This window comes from Fusarium phalaenopsidis (genome assembly GCF_050370095.1).
Source record: "Fusarium phalaenopsidis strain FUZ10S chromosome Unknown contig_32302, whole genome shotgun sequence".
In the NCBI taxonomy this organism is placed as follows: Eukaryota; Fungi; Ascomycota; class Sordariomycetes; order Hypocreales; family Nectriaceae; genus Fusarium; species Fusarium phalaenopsidis.
Genome location: NW_028145405.1, coordinates 1,897,207 through 1,913,261, shown reverse-complemented (window position 1 = coordinate 1,913,261; position 16,055 = coordinate 1,897,207). Strand labels below are relative to the sequence as shown.

General features: G+C 54.9%; 6 protein-coding genes across 6 annotated transcripts; 1 reads left to right on the top strand and 5 right to left on the bottom strand.

Annotated features, from left to right (window-relative positions):
- Nucleotides 1–648: 648 nt before the first annotated feature.
- LRP88_07964 (threonine--tRNA ligase THS1) lies at nt 649–3,312 on the bottom strand (the record flags this gene model as incomplete). Its single annotated transcript, XM_083244476.1, has 8 exons — nt 649–803; nt 863–1,519; nt 1,572–2,151; nt 2,209–2,476; nt 2,528–2,663; nt 2,719–2,934; nt 3,016–3,097; nt 3,184–3,312. 8 exons carry the CDS (start codon nt 3,310–3,312, stop codon nt 649–651), a joined length of 2,223 nt encoding a protein of 740 aa, XP_083098970.1.
- Nucleotides 3,313–3,947: 635 nt separating this feature from the next.
- Nucleotides 3,948–4,792, bottom strand: LRP88_07963 (zinc finger HIT domain-containing protein; the record flags this gene model as incomplete). Its single annotated transcript, XM_083244475.1, has 2 exons — nt 3,948–4,478; nt 4,529–4,792. 2 exons carry the CDS (start codon nt 4,790–4,792, stop codon nt 3,948–3,950), a joined length of 795 nt encoding a protein of 264 aa, XP_083098969.1.
- A 468-nt stretch (nt 4,793–5,260) lies between these two features.
- LRP88_07962 (uncharacterized protein) lies at nt 5,261–5,734 on the top strand (the record flags this gene model as incomplete). Its single annotated transcript, XM_083244474.1, has 3 exons — nt 5,261–5,394; nt 5,448–5,565; nt 5,660–5,734. The coding sequence occupies 3 exons, from the start codon at nt 5,261–5,263 to the stop codon at nt 5,732–5,734; spliced, it is 327 nt and encodes a 108-aa protein (XP_083098968.1).
- A 659-nt stretch (nt 5,735–6,393) lies between these two features.
- On the bottom strand, nt 6,394–8,038 carry LRP88_07961 (protein disulfide isomerase PDI1; the record flags this gene model as incomplete). Its single annotated transcript, XM_083244473.1, has 3 exons — nt 6,394–7,555; nt 7,615–7,831; nt 7,900–8,038. The coding sequence occupies 3 exons, from the start codon at nt 8,036–8,038 to the stop codon at nt 6,394–6,396; spliced, it is 1,518 nt and encodes a 505-aa protein (XP_083098967.1).
- A 2,245-nt stretch (nt 8,039–10,283) lies between these two features.
- LRP88_07960 (NADH:flavin oxidoreductase/NADH oxidase) lies at nt 10,284–11,581 on the bottom strand (the record flags this gene model as incomplete). The annotated part of the gene is made up of 2 exons (XM_083244472.1): nt 10,284–10,823; nt 10,889–11,581. The coding sequence occupies 2 exons, from the start codon at nt 11,579–11,581 to the stop codon at nt 10,284–10,286; spliced, it is 1,233 nt and encodes a 410-aa protein (XP_083098966.1).
- Nucleotides 11,582–13,502: 1,921 nt separating this feature from the next.
- LRP88_07959 (heme peroxidase) lies at nt 13,503–14,686 on the bottom strand (the record flags this gene model as incomplete). The annotated part of the gene is made up of 3 exons (XM_083244471.1): nt 13,503–13,724; nt 13,783–14,156; nt 14,209–14,686. 3 exons carry the CDS (start codon nt 14,684–14,686, stop codon nt 13,503–13,505), a joined length of 1,074 nt encoding a protein of 357 aa, XP_083098965.1.
- Between the last annotated feature and the right edge of the window lie 1,369 nt (nt 14,687–16,055).

Genomic DNA, 16,055 nt, shown 5'->3' with positions numbered 1-16,055 from the left:
ATCCCCCTTCATCTCTTGATCGTCATCTCGCATTCTCCCTCCTTGGCTTCACTCAATCTGTTGCTTATTGCTCTCCAATCTACACGACAGCACAGCGCAGCACAGACTCTGCCCCCGATCCTCGAGGATCCCCCGTCATCGACTGCATCTCCGCGTCTTTTCGTCGGTGGATCTCTCTCTTCCCGAGTTCGGCCTCCCACATCCCGATCCTCGTCTTCTTCCTCGTCCCCCCGTCACCGCAAATGCATGGCACCGCACATTCGAATCTCCTCGTGACTCTCTGTGATGCATACGAGCTCAATTGCTCCTCTCCAATCCCCCATCGTCTTGATGCCCAATTCCATCATCGTGGGGGCCTCTCCTGGTTGTTGGCTCCCCATGTCCAGACTATCACTTCAGCCCCATTCTCAGCTTCACCTGAACTGGGCCTCGAGGGAACGCTCGTAGATTCCCAGTGACAGACATACTGCTCACGGGTCTTCTTCTCCATTGACCGCTCCTTGAAGTCGATCGATACTTCTACATGGCATACATCTACATGTCTCGTTTCAATGTCATTGAATGATGAATCTCAAGTACGCCATCTACTTTTACCCTCGCTCGCCCGCCACCCCCACCCTTGATTCTCTATAACCGGGTCTCTTCTCTTTACATCTTGTTTTCCAGACGTCGCTCAACCTTGAGCTTGACAAGAGACTCGAGGGCCTCGTCGATCGGCACCAGCTCACCCTTGGTCTGAGTAGCCTGGTCGTCTCGGTTGCGGATGTTGACGGTGCGCGACTTGGCCTCCTCAGCACCAACCACTACATCATCGAGTTAGCCATTGAACCATGTTAACCATAGTCTGTCATTGTAAACATACCAAAGATAAAGTTGTACTGCTCCAGCTGGCCAGTACGGATCTTCTTCTGGAAGGTGTTGCCGCTGAGGTCGACGTCAATGTACAGTTCCTTCTCCTGGAAGATCTGCTGGATCTCCTTGGCGTAGTCGTTCACCGCAGGCATGACGGGTACAACCAGGATCTGTCGGGGGCTGAGCCAGAAAGGCCACTTGCCCGCAAAGTGCTCTGCCAGCACACCAAACATTCGCTCAAAGCTGCCCAGCACAGCACGGTGAATCATGACAGGGCGCGAGTATCCCGCGGGGAGATCCTCCGAAGGGTCGCTGCCGTCGCTGACTCCGCTCTCGTCTTTAGCGGCCACATATCGAAGCTTGAATCGTCGGGGAAGGTTGAAGTCAAGCTGAATGGTACCGCACTGGTGGTCTCGGCGAAGGGCATCGTATAGAGTGATGTCGATCTTGGGGCCGTAGAAAGCACCATCACCGGGGTTGAACTCCCACTTGGCGTCGTTCTTCTGTGCAAACGACTCCAGAGCCTCCTGGAGCTTCTGCTCGGCAATATCCCAGGTGGCGATGTCACCAACGTACTTCTCAGGACGGGTAGAAAGCTTGAGCTTGAAAGAGAAGCCAAACAGGCCGTACACGGCGCTCAGGAAGTCAAAGGCAGACTCGATCTCATCTCGGATCTGTCTAATGTTAGTATTTCGATTCAACAAACGGTTTAGTCTCACGCACCTGGTCCACAGTACAGAAGATGTGGGCATCATCCTGCTGGAAACGACGGACTCTGGTAAGACCAGACAGGGCACCCGAGAACTCGTTGCGGTGCAGCACACCGAAATCGGCCATCCTCCATGGCAGGTCCTTGTAAGTGACGTCCGAGTGGGCAAAGATCTTGCAGTGTCCGGGGCAGTTCATGGGCTTCAGGCCATATCGCTCCTTCTCGACGTCAAAGGTGAACATGTTCTCCTCGTAGTGGCCCCAGTGACCAGAGATCTTCCACAGGTCCGCCTTGTACACGTTGGGGGACATGACCTCGGTGAAGCCACGTTTCCGGTACTCGCCCTTGAGGAGGTCCATCAGGGCATTGTAGATGCGCACACCGTGCGGCAGGAAGAAGGTGGATCCAGGAGACACCTCGTCGAAGAAGAACAGCTTCTGGTCCTGGCCAATCTTTCGGTGGTTGCGCTTGGCGGCCTCGGCCAGGAAGTGCTTGTACTCCTCGAGCTGCTTCTTGTCGGGGAATGAGATACCAGCAATTCGCTGGACGGACTCGTTGTTGCTGTCACCAAGCCAGTAGGCGGCAGAGTTCTGTCATTGTTAACTCCCGTGTTCTGTTTAAAAGCTTATAGGCCAGGAAACACGTACCCTGAGGACGGAAAAGGCCTTGATGTTGCCGGTGGTAGGAACGTGAGGTCCTCGGCACAGATCGATCAGGGGTCCACAGCGGTAGACAGTGCTCTTGGTGCCATCGGGGACTCGCTGGTTGATGAAATACTCCTTGTACTTGCTGTACTTGAACATCTCGAGGAGCTCATCCTTGGTCATCTCGAGACGCTCAAAAGGCTGCTTCTGCTTGATGATGCTGTTGGAGAGCTGCTCCAGAGCCTTCTTGTCCTCGTCGGCAATCACTTGCCTGTCATCTTGTTAGTGTGTGATTGCAAAGAGCAGCACCAAGTAAACATACTCTCCCATGTTGGCCATATCATAGTAGAAACCTGGGGGGTCCTCAGTGGGGGGACCGTTGCAGAGGTAGCATCCAAAGCGTCGCTCGGCAGCCTCTCCGAGAATGTGGGCAGACGAGTGCCAGAAGACCTTCTTGCCTGTCTCGTGCGTCAGCCGCGCCGTTCCGCACTCGAGTTTACAATACAATTCTACCTTCGGGGTGCTCAAAGTCGAGGAGCTCGAGCTTGCAGCTCTTCTCAAGGGGTCGGGTCAGATCCCACAGCTCGCCGTCGACGAGGGAGATGACGGTGCGCTCGAGCAGCGACTTGGAGATGCCCTTGGCGATGGAGAAGGGGGTGGTCTCCCACGAGGTTCCGGTGTGCTCCTTGCCATTGGGAAGAGAGATGATGATTTCCTCACGAGGTTTCTCTACAGTCGTGGTCAGTCGATTCGATTCGAGACGCGAGTCGTGGCAAAGCCGGATAGGATAGTTTTTTCTTCACCACGCACCAGCGATTTCGGCCTCCTGTCGAGCCTTGATCTTGTCGAAGAGATCGAGTCGGTGCTGGATGAACTCGGGGAGATCTGGTAGCTACAACGTGGGTTAGCAATGGGGTCGCCATGACCATGATGCCATGTTTCTCTCAGCGGGCGGCCAGCAGAGGGAGGGGCACAAACCTCGAGGCCAGAAGACTTTCCACCCTTGGCGGGCTTCTTCTCCTTGGGCTGCTTGGCGGGGCGGGAGGGCAGGCTCTGCTCGGGGGCGCCCTCGGCCGCTTTCACAGCATCAGCTTGTTCGGACGACATGATGAGGACTTGCAAGATGTTGCAGTTGTGGTGGGAGAAGTTGCGGTCTTGGGTCTGGTCTGGTCTGTCTTGATGGCGGGGCACAGGGGGCATTAAACGCTAGGTGGGGTTGAGTCACTGAACGAGTTTGACAGGGGTCCTGGTGTTGTTATCGGCGGCTCAGTGTTATCGGTAGATCCTCGGTGGCCAATCAATCTGCCCACTCTGTCTCCGTAACCAGTCTGGACTGACAACTATTGACCATCATGGCGCCTTCATCTCGGTCTTGAGCGTCCGTCTGTATGCTATTTCGGGGTTGACTCCTGAGAGCAATCGTGCATGTCTGTCAGGGCCTCATGTCATTGGCCTCCTGAGAGCATGTTGAAGCTTCTCTCACCGTCGTATCGATCTAGTACAGTCACAACGGGATCATTCCGCAAATGATCAGTGCTTTGAAACACCATGTACAGTCATCACAGACATATTGGACACCCAGACTCAGATCCGAAATCGCAATCTGACTCATGCTCAGTAATTCCCTTGTTCCAAGCTCATCCAGGGGTATCAGGCCATTCTCTAACCCAGTAGCTCCGTAACTCCTTACCGTATCATCGTATCATAAATCCCATGCAAAGCACACACAAACGAGCTTTCTGTTACAGCCCATACCGTGTGACACATTCCTCCTTATGCGCCTCCAGACACTCCAGCGCGCAGACTCTTGTCCCGCACTTCATACACCTCACGCGTCCCCAATACCCGCAAACTGAGCAAAACACCCTCGTCGGGTATTTCGGATCCCAATTGCCAGTCGCTTCACCATAGTTTAGAGGCGGATGAGCCAGAAGCTTGCGCAGCTCCTCGTCGGACGGCATTTCGGGCACGCATGACATTAGCAGCAGGTCGTCATCGCCTGGGTGTGATGTCGGTGGAGGTCTTGAGGATTCCGAAAGGACGGGCGGGAGGTTCGCGTCGGTCATTGTGATGTCTTCGTCCTGCGCGGGTTGACGAGATGATGTGGGAGTATCTCTCCTGCTGCCCGAGGACCGCTTGTTGTTTGCGCCAGCCGTGTTGGATCGAGAGAGGGCAGGATTCGACTCTGCTAGTGCTTGCATCGCGAGGAAGTCGTCGAGGTGATTGCCAAAGGTCTTTTGCGACTGCAGGATCTTACGAACATTGGGCGTATGCTTCCCTAGGGCTATCGAAGTTAGCTCCAGCCGACGAGCAAGACCATCACTCGCATACCTCTCCCACTTTTGACCGGCAACGGTATAGTATTGTCTCTTCCACCATCCTTATCCAACGCCTCGACCTCTTTTCGTATCTTCGTATCTTGGCGCGCCGTCAAATCGCTGAGGGTTAGGCCAGGCGCATTCCGGGCGCGCTTCCTGTTGGTAGGCGCCGTCGAGCGGCTGGCGATAGTGTTGTCAGGAACATAGGCCCAGCCCGGAGCCGACGTTGTCTTGGCGCTGGCGAGCTCGATCACTCCAAAGTTGTTCATTGCAGGTTTGTTGATGATGCCTTAGAAGCTTACGAAGTTGGCTCGTAAGGATGCTCCAACGTTTTTGTTTCGCCAAAGCGACCCCCTTAACATTCGACACCCTTAAGTTATTTGGCCAATGGATAGGTTAGGATAAGAGCTTTGGCATGAGTGGGGCTGTAGCTATCCCAAGCCCGGGTTAGCGTGCGGCTCAAAGTCTTGTGGTTGGCTGATAGCTTTGAAGGTGTGAGCAAATGGGGGTGTAGACACATAAAACTCATATCGGTCGGAAAATCTGCCGGAGCCGTTGCTCCCCTCGCAAGACGTGACGTAGCCAATCACACGCAAGAACCGTCCAGCGAAGCACAACCGCTCAGAATATTCCGAGCACCCGACGGGTAGCACCTCTGACGTCCATCGCCCATCACAGCCAGCTTCTCTCGCCTCTTAAACACCGCAATCCCCCGTCGCCCACCCACCCACGAAACAATGTCCCTGCCGTCAAGAGTCCTCCTCTCCAGCAGCCGCGCGCTCGCTGCGCGGAGCTTCCACACCTCCGCCCGACGAATGGCCGACGCCGCGCCTCTGCCGGCCCGGAAACCCATGGGAGCTTTCCGGGGAGGGTGAGTCGGGACCGACAACCTCCAGCTCGAGGAAATTGGAATTGGCTAACTAGACCGTCCGCCAGCCTCTTCGGCTTCCTTCTTGGCAGCTTCCTCTCCGGCAGCGCCGCCTACAGCTACCTCCTCAAGGAGTACAAGACGGCCAACGACCTCTTGACCGAGGACATCTACGTGCGTAACCAAAGGGATGAGGCAATTGATAAGCAACGACCTCGATTCAACCCCGTTCGACCTTGCGATCCGGAAGCTGACCCCACCATCACAGACCCTCCAGGCCTCCGTCACCCGCCTCAGCAACTACGTCCAGGCCCTGGAGACAAAGACGCAGGGCAAGAAGTAATGGATTGATACAGCAACAAGAGAGGTGGAAAAGTGTATAAAAGGGGATTCAGACCAGGGTGAATCTCTCCTCGAAATTGCCGGGTTGACGCGGTGGAGTCAGAATGACCTGGTCACATTTCTTTACATCTCGAGGCAATTGGCGAAGAGGAGGAGAGATCGAGGGATTTGTACGATTCTGTCCCACGTTGCGGACGTGTTTGTAAGCCCGACTCATAAACATATACGACTTACGCATTCCGATAATATGCTGGGCTGCAGTCATGACTCAGACTCATATACTGATAGTAAAAGGTTGGGAGACGGACCGTAGACTGAGAGCTCTAGTATGCTACAGATAGGCGGACCCTAAAACCTCCAAACCATCAGTGTCCTGTCTGCTATTCGAGTCGCAGGGGCCAAGCAAGTGACAGATAACGTAGTGATGGTCAACTTTATTCACATTCCTCAAGATTGCAACAGATGATGGCACAGTTCGGTTCAGGAACAAGCAGTAGAGTGTATCAAGTGGTAGGTGGTAGTCAATCATCATTGTCCAATTTTGCCACGGAAACTAGTAGCAAATCTCATCAGAGGTGCCATCAAACGACAGCACCATCAAATCCCGCGCCCGTGAAATCAGATAAGCCCCTTTTAGTATACTAATATGACATCATGTGTTTACAGCTCATCATGGCCATCGGCCTCCTTCTCCTTCTCAGCCTCCTTCTTCTCCTCACTGGCGGCGGGGGCAGCCTCCTCGGTACCCTCCTCCTTGGCGGAGAGCTCGGCCTTGTACTTGCCGTTCTCCTTGATGAACTCAGCGAGGTCCTCAACAGTGCGGGAGCCCTGGTAGGTGACGGGAGCGTCCTTGCCACCAGCGGGGTACAGCTTGATGGTGGGGAAGCCCTGGATCTCATCGGGAACATCGTTCTGGGTGGCATCAACCTTGGCGATGACAACCTTGTCCTTGAACTCAGAGGCAGCGAACTGGGTAGCAAGCTCATCGTACTTGGGGGCGAGAGCCTTGCAGTGACCGCACCAGGGAGCGTAGAACTCAATCAGGACATCCTTGGTGTCGTCGAGGACGATGTCGTTGTAGCTCTTGGCGACGACGACGGTGACGGGACCCTCCTGGGTCTCGGGGATGGGCTCAGACTTGATGCTAGGCTCAATCTTGCCCTCGGAGAAGTCCTCAACGAACTTGGCGATGCTGTCGTGGGTGATCTCCTTCTCCTGGTCGAAGGGGAACTTCTGGTTCTTGGCAATCTCCTGGATGGCGAAAGAGGGGAACTTGTCGGTCTTGAGGTTCAGGTTGCCAGCGTGGGCACCGAAAGCCTTGGCGTCGATGGTGGCAAAGTTGATCTTGCCCTTGTACTTCTCAGCAATGGGCTTGATGGCGTCACCGAGCTCCTTGCGCTCCTCAGCGGTCTCGGAGAAGATGTAGGCCAGGGGGATGCCGGCAGACATGTAGCCGGCGTAGGTCTCAGGGCCAACCTCGCCAATGAGAGGGGTGGCGGAGGTGGAGATGAAGGACTCGATGGCCTCAGCCTCGAACTTCTCGGTGAAGGTGTTCTTGCCCTCATCGAAGGCCTTGTAGACAACCACGGCGGGGGCCTTGACGCCCTCAGCCTCGGCAACAGCGGCGTCGTTGACGCCACCGAAGAGGTAGGTGTCGCGGAGACCCTCGGCGATCTTGGAGAAGGTCTCGTTGGAGGCCTTGTCGTCGGCGTTGATGTAGGCGATGACGACGACCTTGTCGGCAGTCTTGAACTCCTCGAGGGTGTCCTTGGTGAGGATGGAGACAGCGGGGAGGGACTGCTTGATCATGTAGGAGGTGATGCTGGAAGATGCCATGTTAGCAGGCGAGCTATCGACGGTCTCTGGGACAGGTCGACTTACCCAGCAGCCTTGCGCTGACCGCTGTAGGGAGTGATGTTGTCAAGGCCACGGAAGACCTTGAGGGTGGGGTAACCCTCGACACCAAAGTTCTTGCAGAGGTCGGCCTCCTCGGTGCAGTCAACCTTGGCAAGCTTGATGTTCTTCTCCTTGAGGGTAGTGGCAGCCTCCTCGTACTCGGGGGCGAGGGCCTTGCAGTGGCCGCACCAGGGAGCAAAGACTGTTGGAGATCATGTTAGCTAGCTGCAGAAGGCGGGGAGAGCGGGCGGGGTGTCAATCGAGACTTACACTCAGCAAGGACGAGGTCGTTGGACTTGATGAACTCGTCAAAGGTGTCCTGGGTGAGCTGGTGGACATCCGAGTCGGCGGCGGAGGCATAGGCAGCCAGAGCCGCCATGAAGCCGCAGGCGATGCGCTTGTGATACATGATGGGCCGTCTGATGGGTATCCTAGAAAACACAAAGAAGGGCTTCGCTGGGAGACGGGCAAGGGAAAGGTCAATGATATTGGGGGAGGAAGGAAAGGAGGAGGAGATGTCGAGATGGGAAGATGGAGGCGGAGAGTTTTGTACTTGTACTTGAGGACAGGTAATCCAATGGATCAGTCAGTGGTTCAAGCACTCAGTCAAGGCTGTACCTAAGCTGCTGCTGCGGCTGCGACGTGCGGCTGGGCTGGGGTCTGGGTACATGGAGGTGGGCTGGGGGGCGATGAATGGATGGATGGAGGGGCTCAATTGAACAAGTGTCCCCTTTGGCGGCTGGATTGGATTGATCATCAAGCCCAGGCAGCGCGGGCAGCACCAGCCGGACCTGCCCTGAGCACCTGCAGTTGGCAGCACGGCCCCATGGGCCCCTCCAGCGGGCGGGCTAGTGGGTCTTTCAGCGGGCTGTGGCGCATCCTCAGGGCAGCTCTGGCCTATGAGGGCCCCTGCACCGCCTGGAAGGGGACCGGCCCACCCCACCTGCACCTTCACCCCCAGGTGCTGCGGTGCTTGTAGGGACCTTGGATCGCCGGGTCCCATTCATGGATGGTATGGTATGGTATGGCATGGCACGGCATAGGCATCAGCTGGCGGTAATCCTTATAAATCCGGAGTGCTAACCTCTAGAATTATGTTGGATAGGCGGAATCAGTAGGCTTGATGCGCTTCCAGCTCTTGTCCATCCTCTACGTGTCTATCATGGCTACAACTCCAAGCTCCACGTATTCATTCCCGTCCTCTCTCAAATGAGGAACCTTAATGTCGACGGACGTGCAAAAACACTTTCCCAATTGAGCCGCAACGGGATATTATCTTCCGAACCAAGGGGCGCATGGGAAGGCGAACCCTGTCAACAGAGCAGACAAAAGACGTTCGAGTTTTTGGCTGAGTGGTGGCGATTGACTCGTCTCACCAGGAGGGTAAAAGAAGAGGCCACGTCTCTAGGTTTGGCTACAATATCTGGACTATCCGTCCAAGCCCAGCCCAGCCAGGCCGAGGCCCCCTTTCTCAGTGGGAACTAGGTCATGATTGAGGTGGTTAGCAAACTGGAAGTGTGTGGTATTATCCGTAAAGCCGTTGATGCCTCCGTTGTTGACCGAGCAATGATTCCAGTTTGCCGCTCTGTTTCCGGGGTACTAACGTTACTGTAATCACTCTGCTACCCAGAATATCTGCTTACTGTCAGACACTCCGAGGATTATTAATATCGACATCTCTTCTACCGAGACAACCGTCTTCTAGCTGGTGTTGTAGTCATGAGGCTGCCCGCGGCGCCGGCAGATAGTGGACGAAACTATTGCCTGCAATATTGGTAGCCCCGTCGGTCATGACGCCTCTCAAAGCCGCCACTCACTATATCAGAGACCGGCCTCTCTCTTTCCCCCCCGTCAGTGGCCGATCTTTCTCATGGGCAGTGACTAACTAAAAAGCTGTAGCATCCATCGAACAAGACCATTCACCGCCTAACACGGTAGTCCGTGACGGGGGATAATAGTGAGGCAAACATCCAACATCCATCCCCAGCCTTTTCGCTCGGCTCATCAAGATCCACTCATGACCGTCCGGCCCCACCAAGGACCGTCGGTCTCGCCTGGTCAGCTCCACCGCAGCAAAGAGGTTGAGAAGCCGGCTCCAGATAAGGTTGCCATGACCCAGTCATGCCTAGTGTGTGACAGCTTCTAATCCAGCCCCTTGCAAGCTCTATGCCATGTTGTCCGAGCTCTGGGAGAAGTCGGTCTTGCGTGTGTGGCTGTTGATGCCCTCAGCGTGTCTCAAGAGGGGCTCCGGAACCACGGGCAGATATTCCTCGGCATGGACATCTTTGTGCTTCAGGTAATTACACAGATATTAACTGTGCCTCCTTGTAGGACAACTTTACTACTCCGATTGCCAGAGTTCAAAGCGGCACAGCCATGAGAATCCCTGAATCCTTCCTGGCAAAGACATGAGGACACGTCGCTTGGATCATCATTACCTCTATCAGACTTTCTCATGAGTTGATTCGCAACTCAAGCCTCAGATTGGCCAAATTGAAGAAGAGTGCCTCGCATAGCTTGCTTAACCTTCCAACCCTGCGACATCACTACATATACTGAAGTATAACTTAGGATACAGTTCGAAATCACACTCTATTGTACCTAGACTTTTATAAACGCCATCTCCTCCACAAACGCCTGCATATCTCCAACCTCTATCGTCCACGGGGCTTGGGTCCCGCCCGGTGATACTGGTTCGGCCACTTGACCTCGACACCCAGCTGCTGCGCGGCGCTGAGCACAAAGTCGGGCTCCCGGAGGAACTGCCTGGCCACGAGAACAAAGTCGGCCTGGGGCTTCTCGTCCTCCTGGACGACGGACCGGGCAAAGGCGCCGTCGGCGACGAGGCCCACCGTCGCAATGAGCAGCTCCTTTCCGTCGGCGCGCAGGGCCTCGCGGATCTTGCCCGCCAGGTCCGACTGGAAGGTCTGGTGAACCTTGATCTGCTGGGCCGAGGCGTTGCCGCCGCTACTCACGTCGAGGACGTCGATACCGGCGGCCGGGAGCAGCTTGGCCAGGCGGATGCTGCTCTCAAGGTCCCATGAGGGCTCTCCGCTCCACTCCATCCACTCGGTGGCCGAGATGCGCAGCCAGAGGGGCATCTCGGAGGGGATCACGGCGCGGACGGCCTCAATGATCTCAAAGAGGAAGCGAGTTCGGTTCTCAAAGCTGCCACCATACTGGTCTGTCCGTTTCTGTATTACGAGTCAGCTACTCAACGTCCTTTGGCCCAGCAACATGATATCAGTGGCAAACTTACGTTGGAGACGGGCGAGAGAAAGTTGGTGATCAAGTATCCGTGGGCACCATGAATCTCGATAACATCAAAGCCCGCCTTGACGGCTCTCACAGCAGCATCCTGCCACTTCTGCACCAGCTCCTTGATCTGGTCCACCGTCAACTCGTTCGGCGTGGCATGATCATCCGCAAAGGGGACCGTACTTGGTCCAACAACATCTTCAGGCCAGCCACCCACGCTCTCAGGCGCAAGCGTCTTTGTAGCAGTACCGCCGATCCAGGGGGCAAGCGTGCTCGCCTTACGGCCGGCATGAGCGAGCTGAATAGCTGCCCGCGAGTTTTGGCTGTGAATGTAGTCCGTGATGCGCTTGAGGGGGGCAATCTGCTCGTCGTCCCAGAGGCCAGAGTCGTTGGGGCTAATGCGGCCTCGAGGCTCAACGCCGGTGGCCTCGACAAAGACGAGGCCGGCGCCCTTCAGAGCGAACTGGCCGAGGTGGACGAGGTGCCAGTCAGTCAGCTTTCCATCTTGGGCTGAGTAAGTGCACATAGGAGAGACTCCGAAGCGGTTATGGAGCTCAATGCCACGGACCCGGAGGGGCTTGAAGAGTGTCGGGGCCGAAGCCGGGTCAAGCGGGGTACCAGCCGGGGGCTCCTGGGCCGGGGTGAAGTAAGGAACCCCAACAGCGGGCTTGTTCTCGATGTCTTGGTTCGTCATTGTTGCGGCAGTGTGTATGACTTGGTAGTGCAGGTCCTGTGTTGCTCTGGTTGGGCTGGGAGGGAGTCGAGTGGGATTTATACAGATCTCGTCCTGCTATCAGGCTTGCCTGGGGTAAATAAGGTAGCCCGTTATCGTATGAGAAGGAGCCACCAAGTGGAACACTATGCGAGAGTCGTGCTAGAACCGGGAATGATACAATTGGGGTAGAAACTGGGAGTATCCACCAAGACAAGAGTGTAAGTCAGAGGCTGATTTGATGTTGATGCTGGATTCCTGCCTGAGGTGCAAACGACCAGGGCTATATATACTGGAAGCTATCTCGAGCCATCCATCACGGCAACATCTCGGCGACTTAGCCAGATCCTCAGACAAGACGCTCTCCTCACAAGGCTAGCATCAGTATCTTGCGCGTGTAGCACCCCTGGATTTCTAAGCCTAATGACGTGCGAATGGACCCGATCCTCACATTTGCCTCGGAGCCTAGTTGAAACCCCTCATGGTCAACAGGGTCGGCCGCCATCACTACACCCACAGGATTGGCTCCCGACAGCCACACCGCCGTCTTGTTCCCGGATCGTTGGGTTTGGCGCTGAATAATTCAACGGCTGACAAATATAAAACTTTCAAGTTTCTCGGGGTGTTATTTCCGATCAGGGCTGATACTACGTAGTAGACTGGTCCACAGATTTTGTTGGTTTGGTGGAGGAGGAAACAGAGAATTCTACTCCATTCTTCAAGATTGGAGATCCATTGTGGGGGGAGCTTCGGGGCTGAATTCCGGACTGCACCTGTGTGGGCAGATTCGATGTTAGTTGAGTTGGTAGACCAATGATAGCAAAGAGATCTGTTTCTTGGGTCGTTGACGACCTTTCACGCCTCTCAACTCTCATGATAGATGTCATGATGAGGATTTCCGTAGGTAGAGCAAAGTTTTTCTCGCACTGTTCCTCGCCACCGTTATCATTGGCACCACCGCACATGGCTGAACCATGAACGAAGATTCCAGAAGTCAACTCGACCTCTTCACCATGATGAGATGTCGTTGTTTCTTTCGCCCGAGATCAGTCAGCAGTTCCACTTCCCCTGTGTAGCATTAATGAGTGAGATTGCACCCAAGTCAGTAACTCGGCCGCGTTTGCCGGTCATCGTCCCCAGTCGGGCCCGAATGGTTCACTCAGGGCAGAGGCAGCTCCTGTGCACATGCTGACTTGCTGGTTCGGAGGCTGTATGGGCATCAGTCGTGGTCGACCACCATGATGTGGCCATTGATGGTGCCCTCTTCCTAGAAACAGGTTAAGATATGCCTGATTAAGTGATATCCTCTCAAATCATCTACACTAAATAATGTTGGCTTGCTAACTTACTAAAAGGGCATATCTCAAGTATGTATTATTACTTAAAAGGGACACTCGATAACTCACATTACCTTGAGGGTATCTACATTTGGCCCCAAGTCGCTAGCCATCACGGGACCGTTTCTGTAACCAGTATCGTCACCCCCGAAACTTTCCACAGGGCTAGTGGTTGGTGTGGCAGATGCAGGAACAGATCCAATCATCATCAGAGCCTTCAATGGCGGGACGTCATGAAGCCGTCATGGTTGCTACCCCGGATCGGCCCGTCGTCTTGCACCCTTGCACCTCTCATAAACTCAATATTCAACGTCATGGTCTCATCATGGGTCAAATGAAATTCATTTTACTCTCTACCATACATGTTAGACATGATAGCGCCTTCACATGCGGGAATGCAGCCAAGTGGGTGACAAATGGTATGAGTCGGCAGATTATCCAACCTGCTTCTAATGATTATAAGTCAAAACTCCGGATATCGCTCCTTCAAGTCCATCAACCGACATGATGACCAGATCCAGTTCCGTATAATCCTACAATACATCTTTTCCTAGATCATTCACCCCTTACGAATCGTAAGTGGGCTTGAAGGTCCATCGCTGGTTCTCAGTGCCCTGGGCGAAGGGAACACCAAGCTCGAAGAGTCGGAGAACGACATCCGAGAAGTCCTTGAAGAAGGCGTCGTTGTCCTTGGCGTACTTCTCGACGAAAGGCTTGAGCTTCTTGTCCTGGACAAGAGCCATATCGGTGGGAAGCATCATCAGGGTCTTGGTGGACTTGTCTTCATACTATTGGGAATTTCAGTCAGCAATTGCATTTTTACATCACTTCGGAGTATAACCTCACCTGAGCAGGGCCGTTCCACTTCTTCCACTGCCACTTCTCCTCAATGAGAAGACGGAAGTAGTCGTTGGTCAGGACAGTAGGGGAGAAGGTCCAGGGTCCGTCGAAGCCGGATCGGTCAGTGTGGCATCGGCCAAGAGCGTGGGCACCAGAAAGAGCCACGATCTCCTGGTCGTTGAATCCCATGCGGTAGAAGATGTCTCGCAGGTGGTTGGAGCTCTTGGTGGCGTCGGGAAGACGGCCATCGGGAGTGCAAGCAGAGACATCGCGGTCGCTGCGGCCAGGTCGGTAGGGGATGACAGGACCCTGCATCTCCTGGATGGCGCAAACACCAGCAAGGATCCAAAGATCAGAGTAGGTGATCCAGGGGAACTTGGCTATAGAACTTCTTAGCATGCTATGCTTCCGACAAGTAGCGAAAGAACTCACCCTTGACAGGCTCAAGGAAGTTACGGGCAGCAATCAGACCAGCATTGGCACCGTGGTCGGACTCGGGGGCGAATCGCATGGTAGCACCGTTGCTGCCACCAGTGCCAGTCTCCTTGTCGTAGGTGCCACTGGCGTGCCAGGCAAGTCGGAGGAGGACGGGAGCGTAGCTGCCATCATCATAGTCATCCTTCTCCTCCAGGCGGTTGGCGATCTCGTTGTAGACCTTCTGGTAATCGTCCTTGGTAGGGTTGAAGACCTTGGGGGTGGCGGAAGCACCGTTGGCGTAGAAGTAGTAACCAGCACCACCAGCAACAGCGGCACCAGTGAGCCAGATCCAGGCGGAAGAGGACTTCTGGGCAGGCTCAGAGGAGTAGTAGCGGCGGCCGTGCTGACGGAAGACCTGACGAGGAGCAACGGAGAAGCTGCGGGTAGAGGCGCGGGTGGCCGCACGGGCGAACTGTCGGGTAGCGGAGGCCATCTACAATGCAAAAGAGCTTGTCAGCTTGGGGGAACTGTTATGATTTGGGAGGATAAAGGTCATGGGTAGAATTTGAGCACATGGCGTTATCTTTCCGAGAACAAGAGCAAGCAGAGAGCTCGCTGAGCTACGAATGGAAGGGAAAACGCAATTAGAGATAAGGACATACCTTGATTGTGAGCGACGGTGAAATGATAGGACGCTGGAAAGATGCTGCTTCGTACAGAGAGGAAAGGAAGAGGAAGAGAGGAGGAGAGGTGAAAGGATAAGATCTGAGACGGAAGATGGAAGGGAATGCCGGGTGTTTTGGGGAGAACCTGGGCCAGGCGCGGGGAGAACGGGCAAGACGGGCACCTGCCGTGTCCAGGCGTTTGATTCACACAGAGTCCAGCTGGAGAGTCCCCGGCGCCGAGTCGCCGACGCGATCCATAGAAGGCCGCAGAAAGAGCCGCCCTGCTCTGCTCCTGCCCTGCCCAGGCCGGCGATTAGTGTCGAGGTACCGAGGTACCCTCGCGATACCACCCCAGCACCTGGCCGACAGCTGTCTCGAGACGGTTACGGCCAGCGTCACAGGCTGCTGAAGCTTCACGGCTCCCAGGTACCTCCCCTCCCGATAGAGCAGGTAGAGTACATCCGGGTCCAAGAACCGAACGGGTGCATTGAAATTGATTGCCCGTTATTGGACAATTTCGTGTACTCGGCCCAGTCGCTAACGGACCCGCGGCGGGGGAAAACGCCCTTGTGGAGCTGGTGGATATGGTGGAGATGCTTGGTCATGTTGATTTTCTTTCCTCTTAGAGGCTGGCTGGCGAGAAAGGGTAGAGCTCGCAGGGAGAGACAGGGATTGCGACGTAGTACAGAGGGGAGCAGCAAAACAAGCGTTATTCCTGACGATGTCCTGAAAGAGGAAGTAGAGACAGCAAAGACCCCTTTCGTCGTTGGTGAAGATGAGCCACGAGGTGGCAGACCATCAGAGTTCAACTAGTCAGGTCTCGAGAAAATTTCTCAGAAACCTAACCCTCCCACCATGACTTCAATCTTGACGCGAGGGGGGACCCTGAGAAAGTCTCACCTCCACGACAAGTCAGACAGGCCAGAAGGGCACACCTAAAAACCCCCGGCGGCGAGGGCGGAGGGGCACCCGACCCGAACGGACGCCCTCCCGCATGAGCCCTCCTCTTCTTCTGCAATGACTCAAGCTGGCCATGATATCACGACATTGTTGATTTTTTAGTCTCCAATTGTTTTTTTATCACTGCTCCCCCCTTTTGTGATCAAAGATCCCTCCTCATGCTCCTCCTAGATTATCCACCTCTTACCAATGGACAAAGCAATGTGAAGAAAACTCAAATCCTCGCGTTCAGTCTTA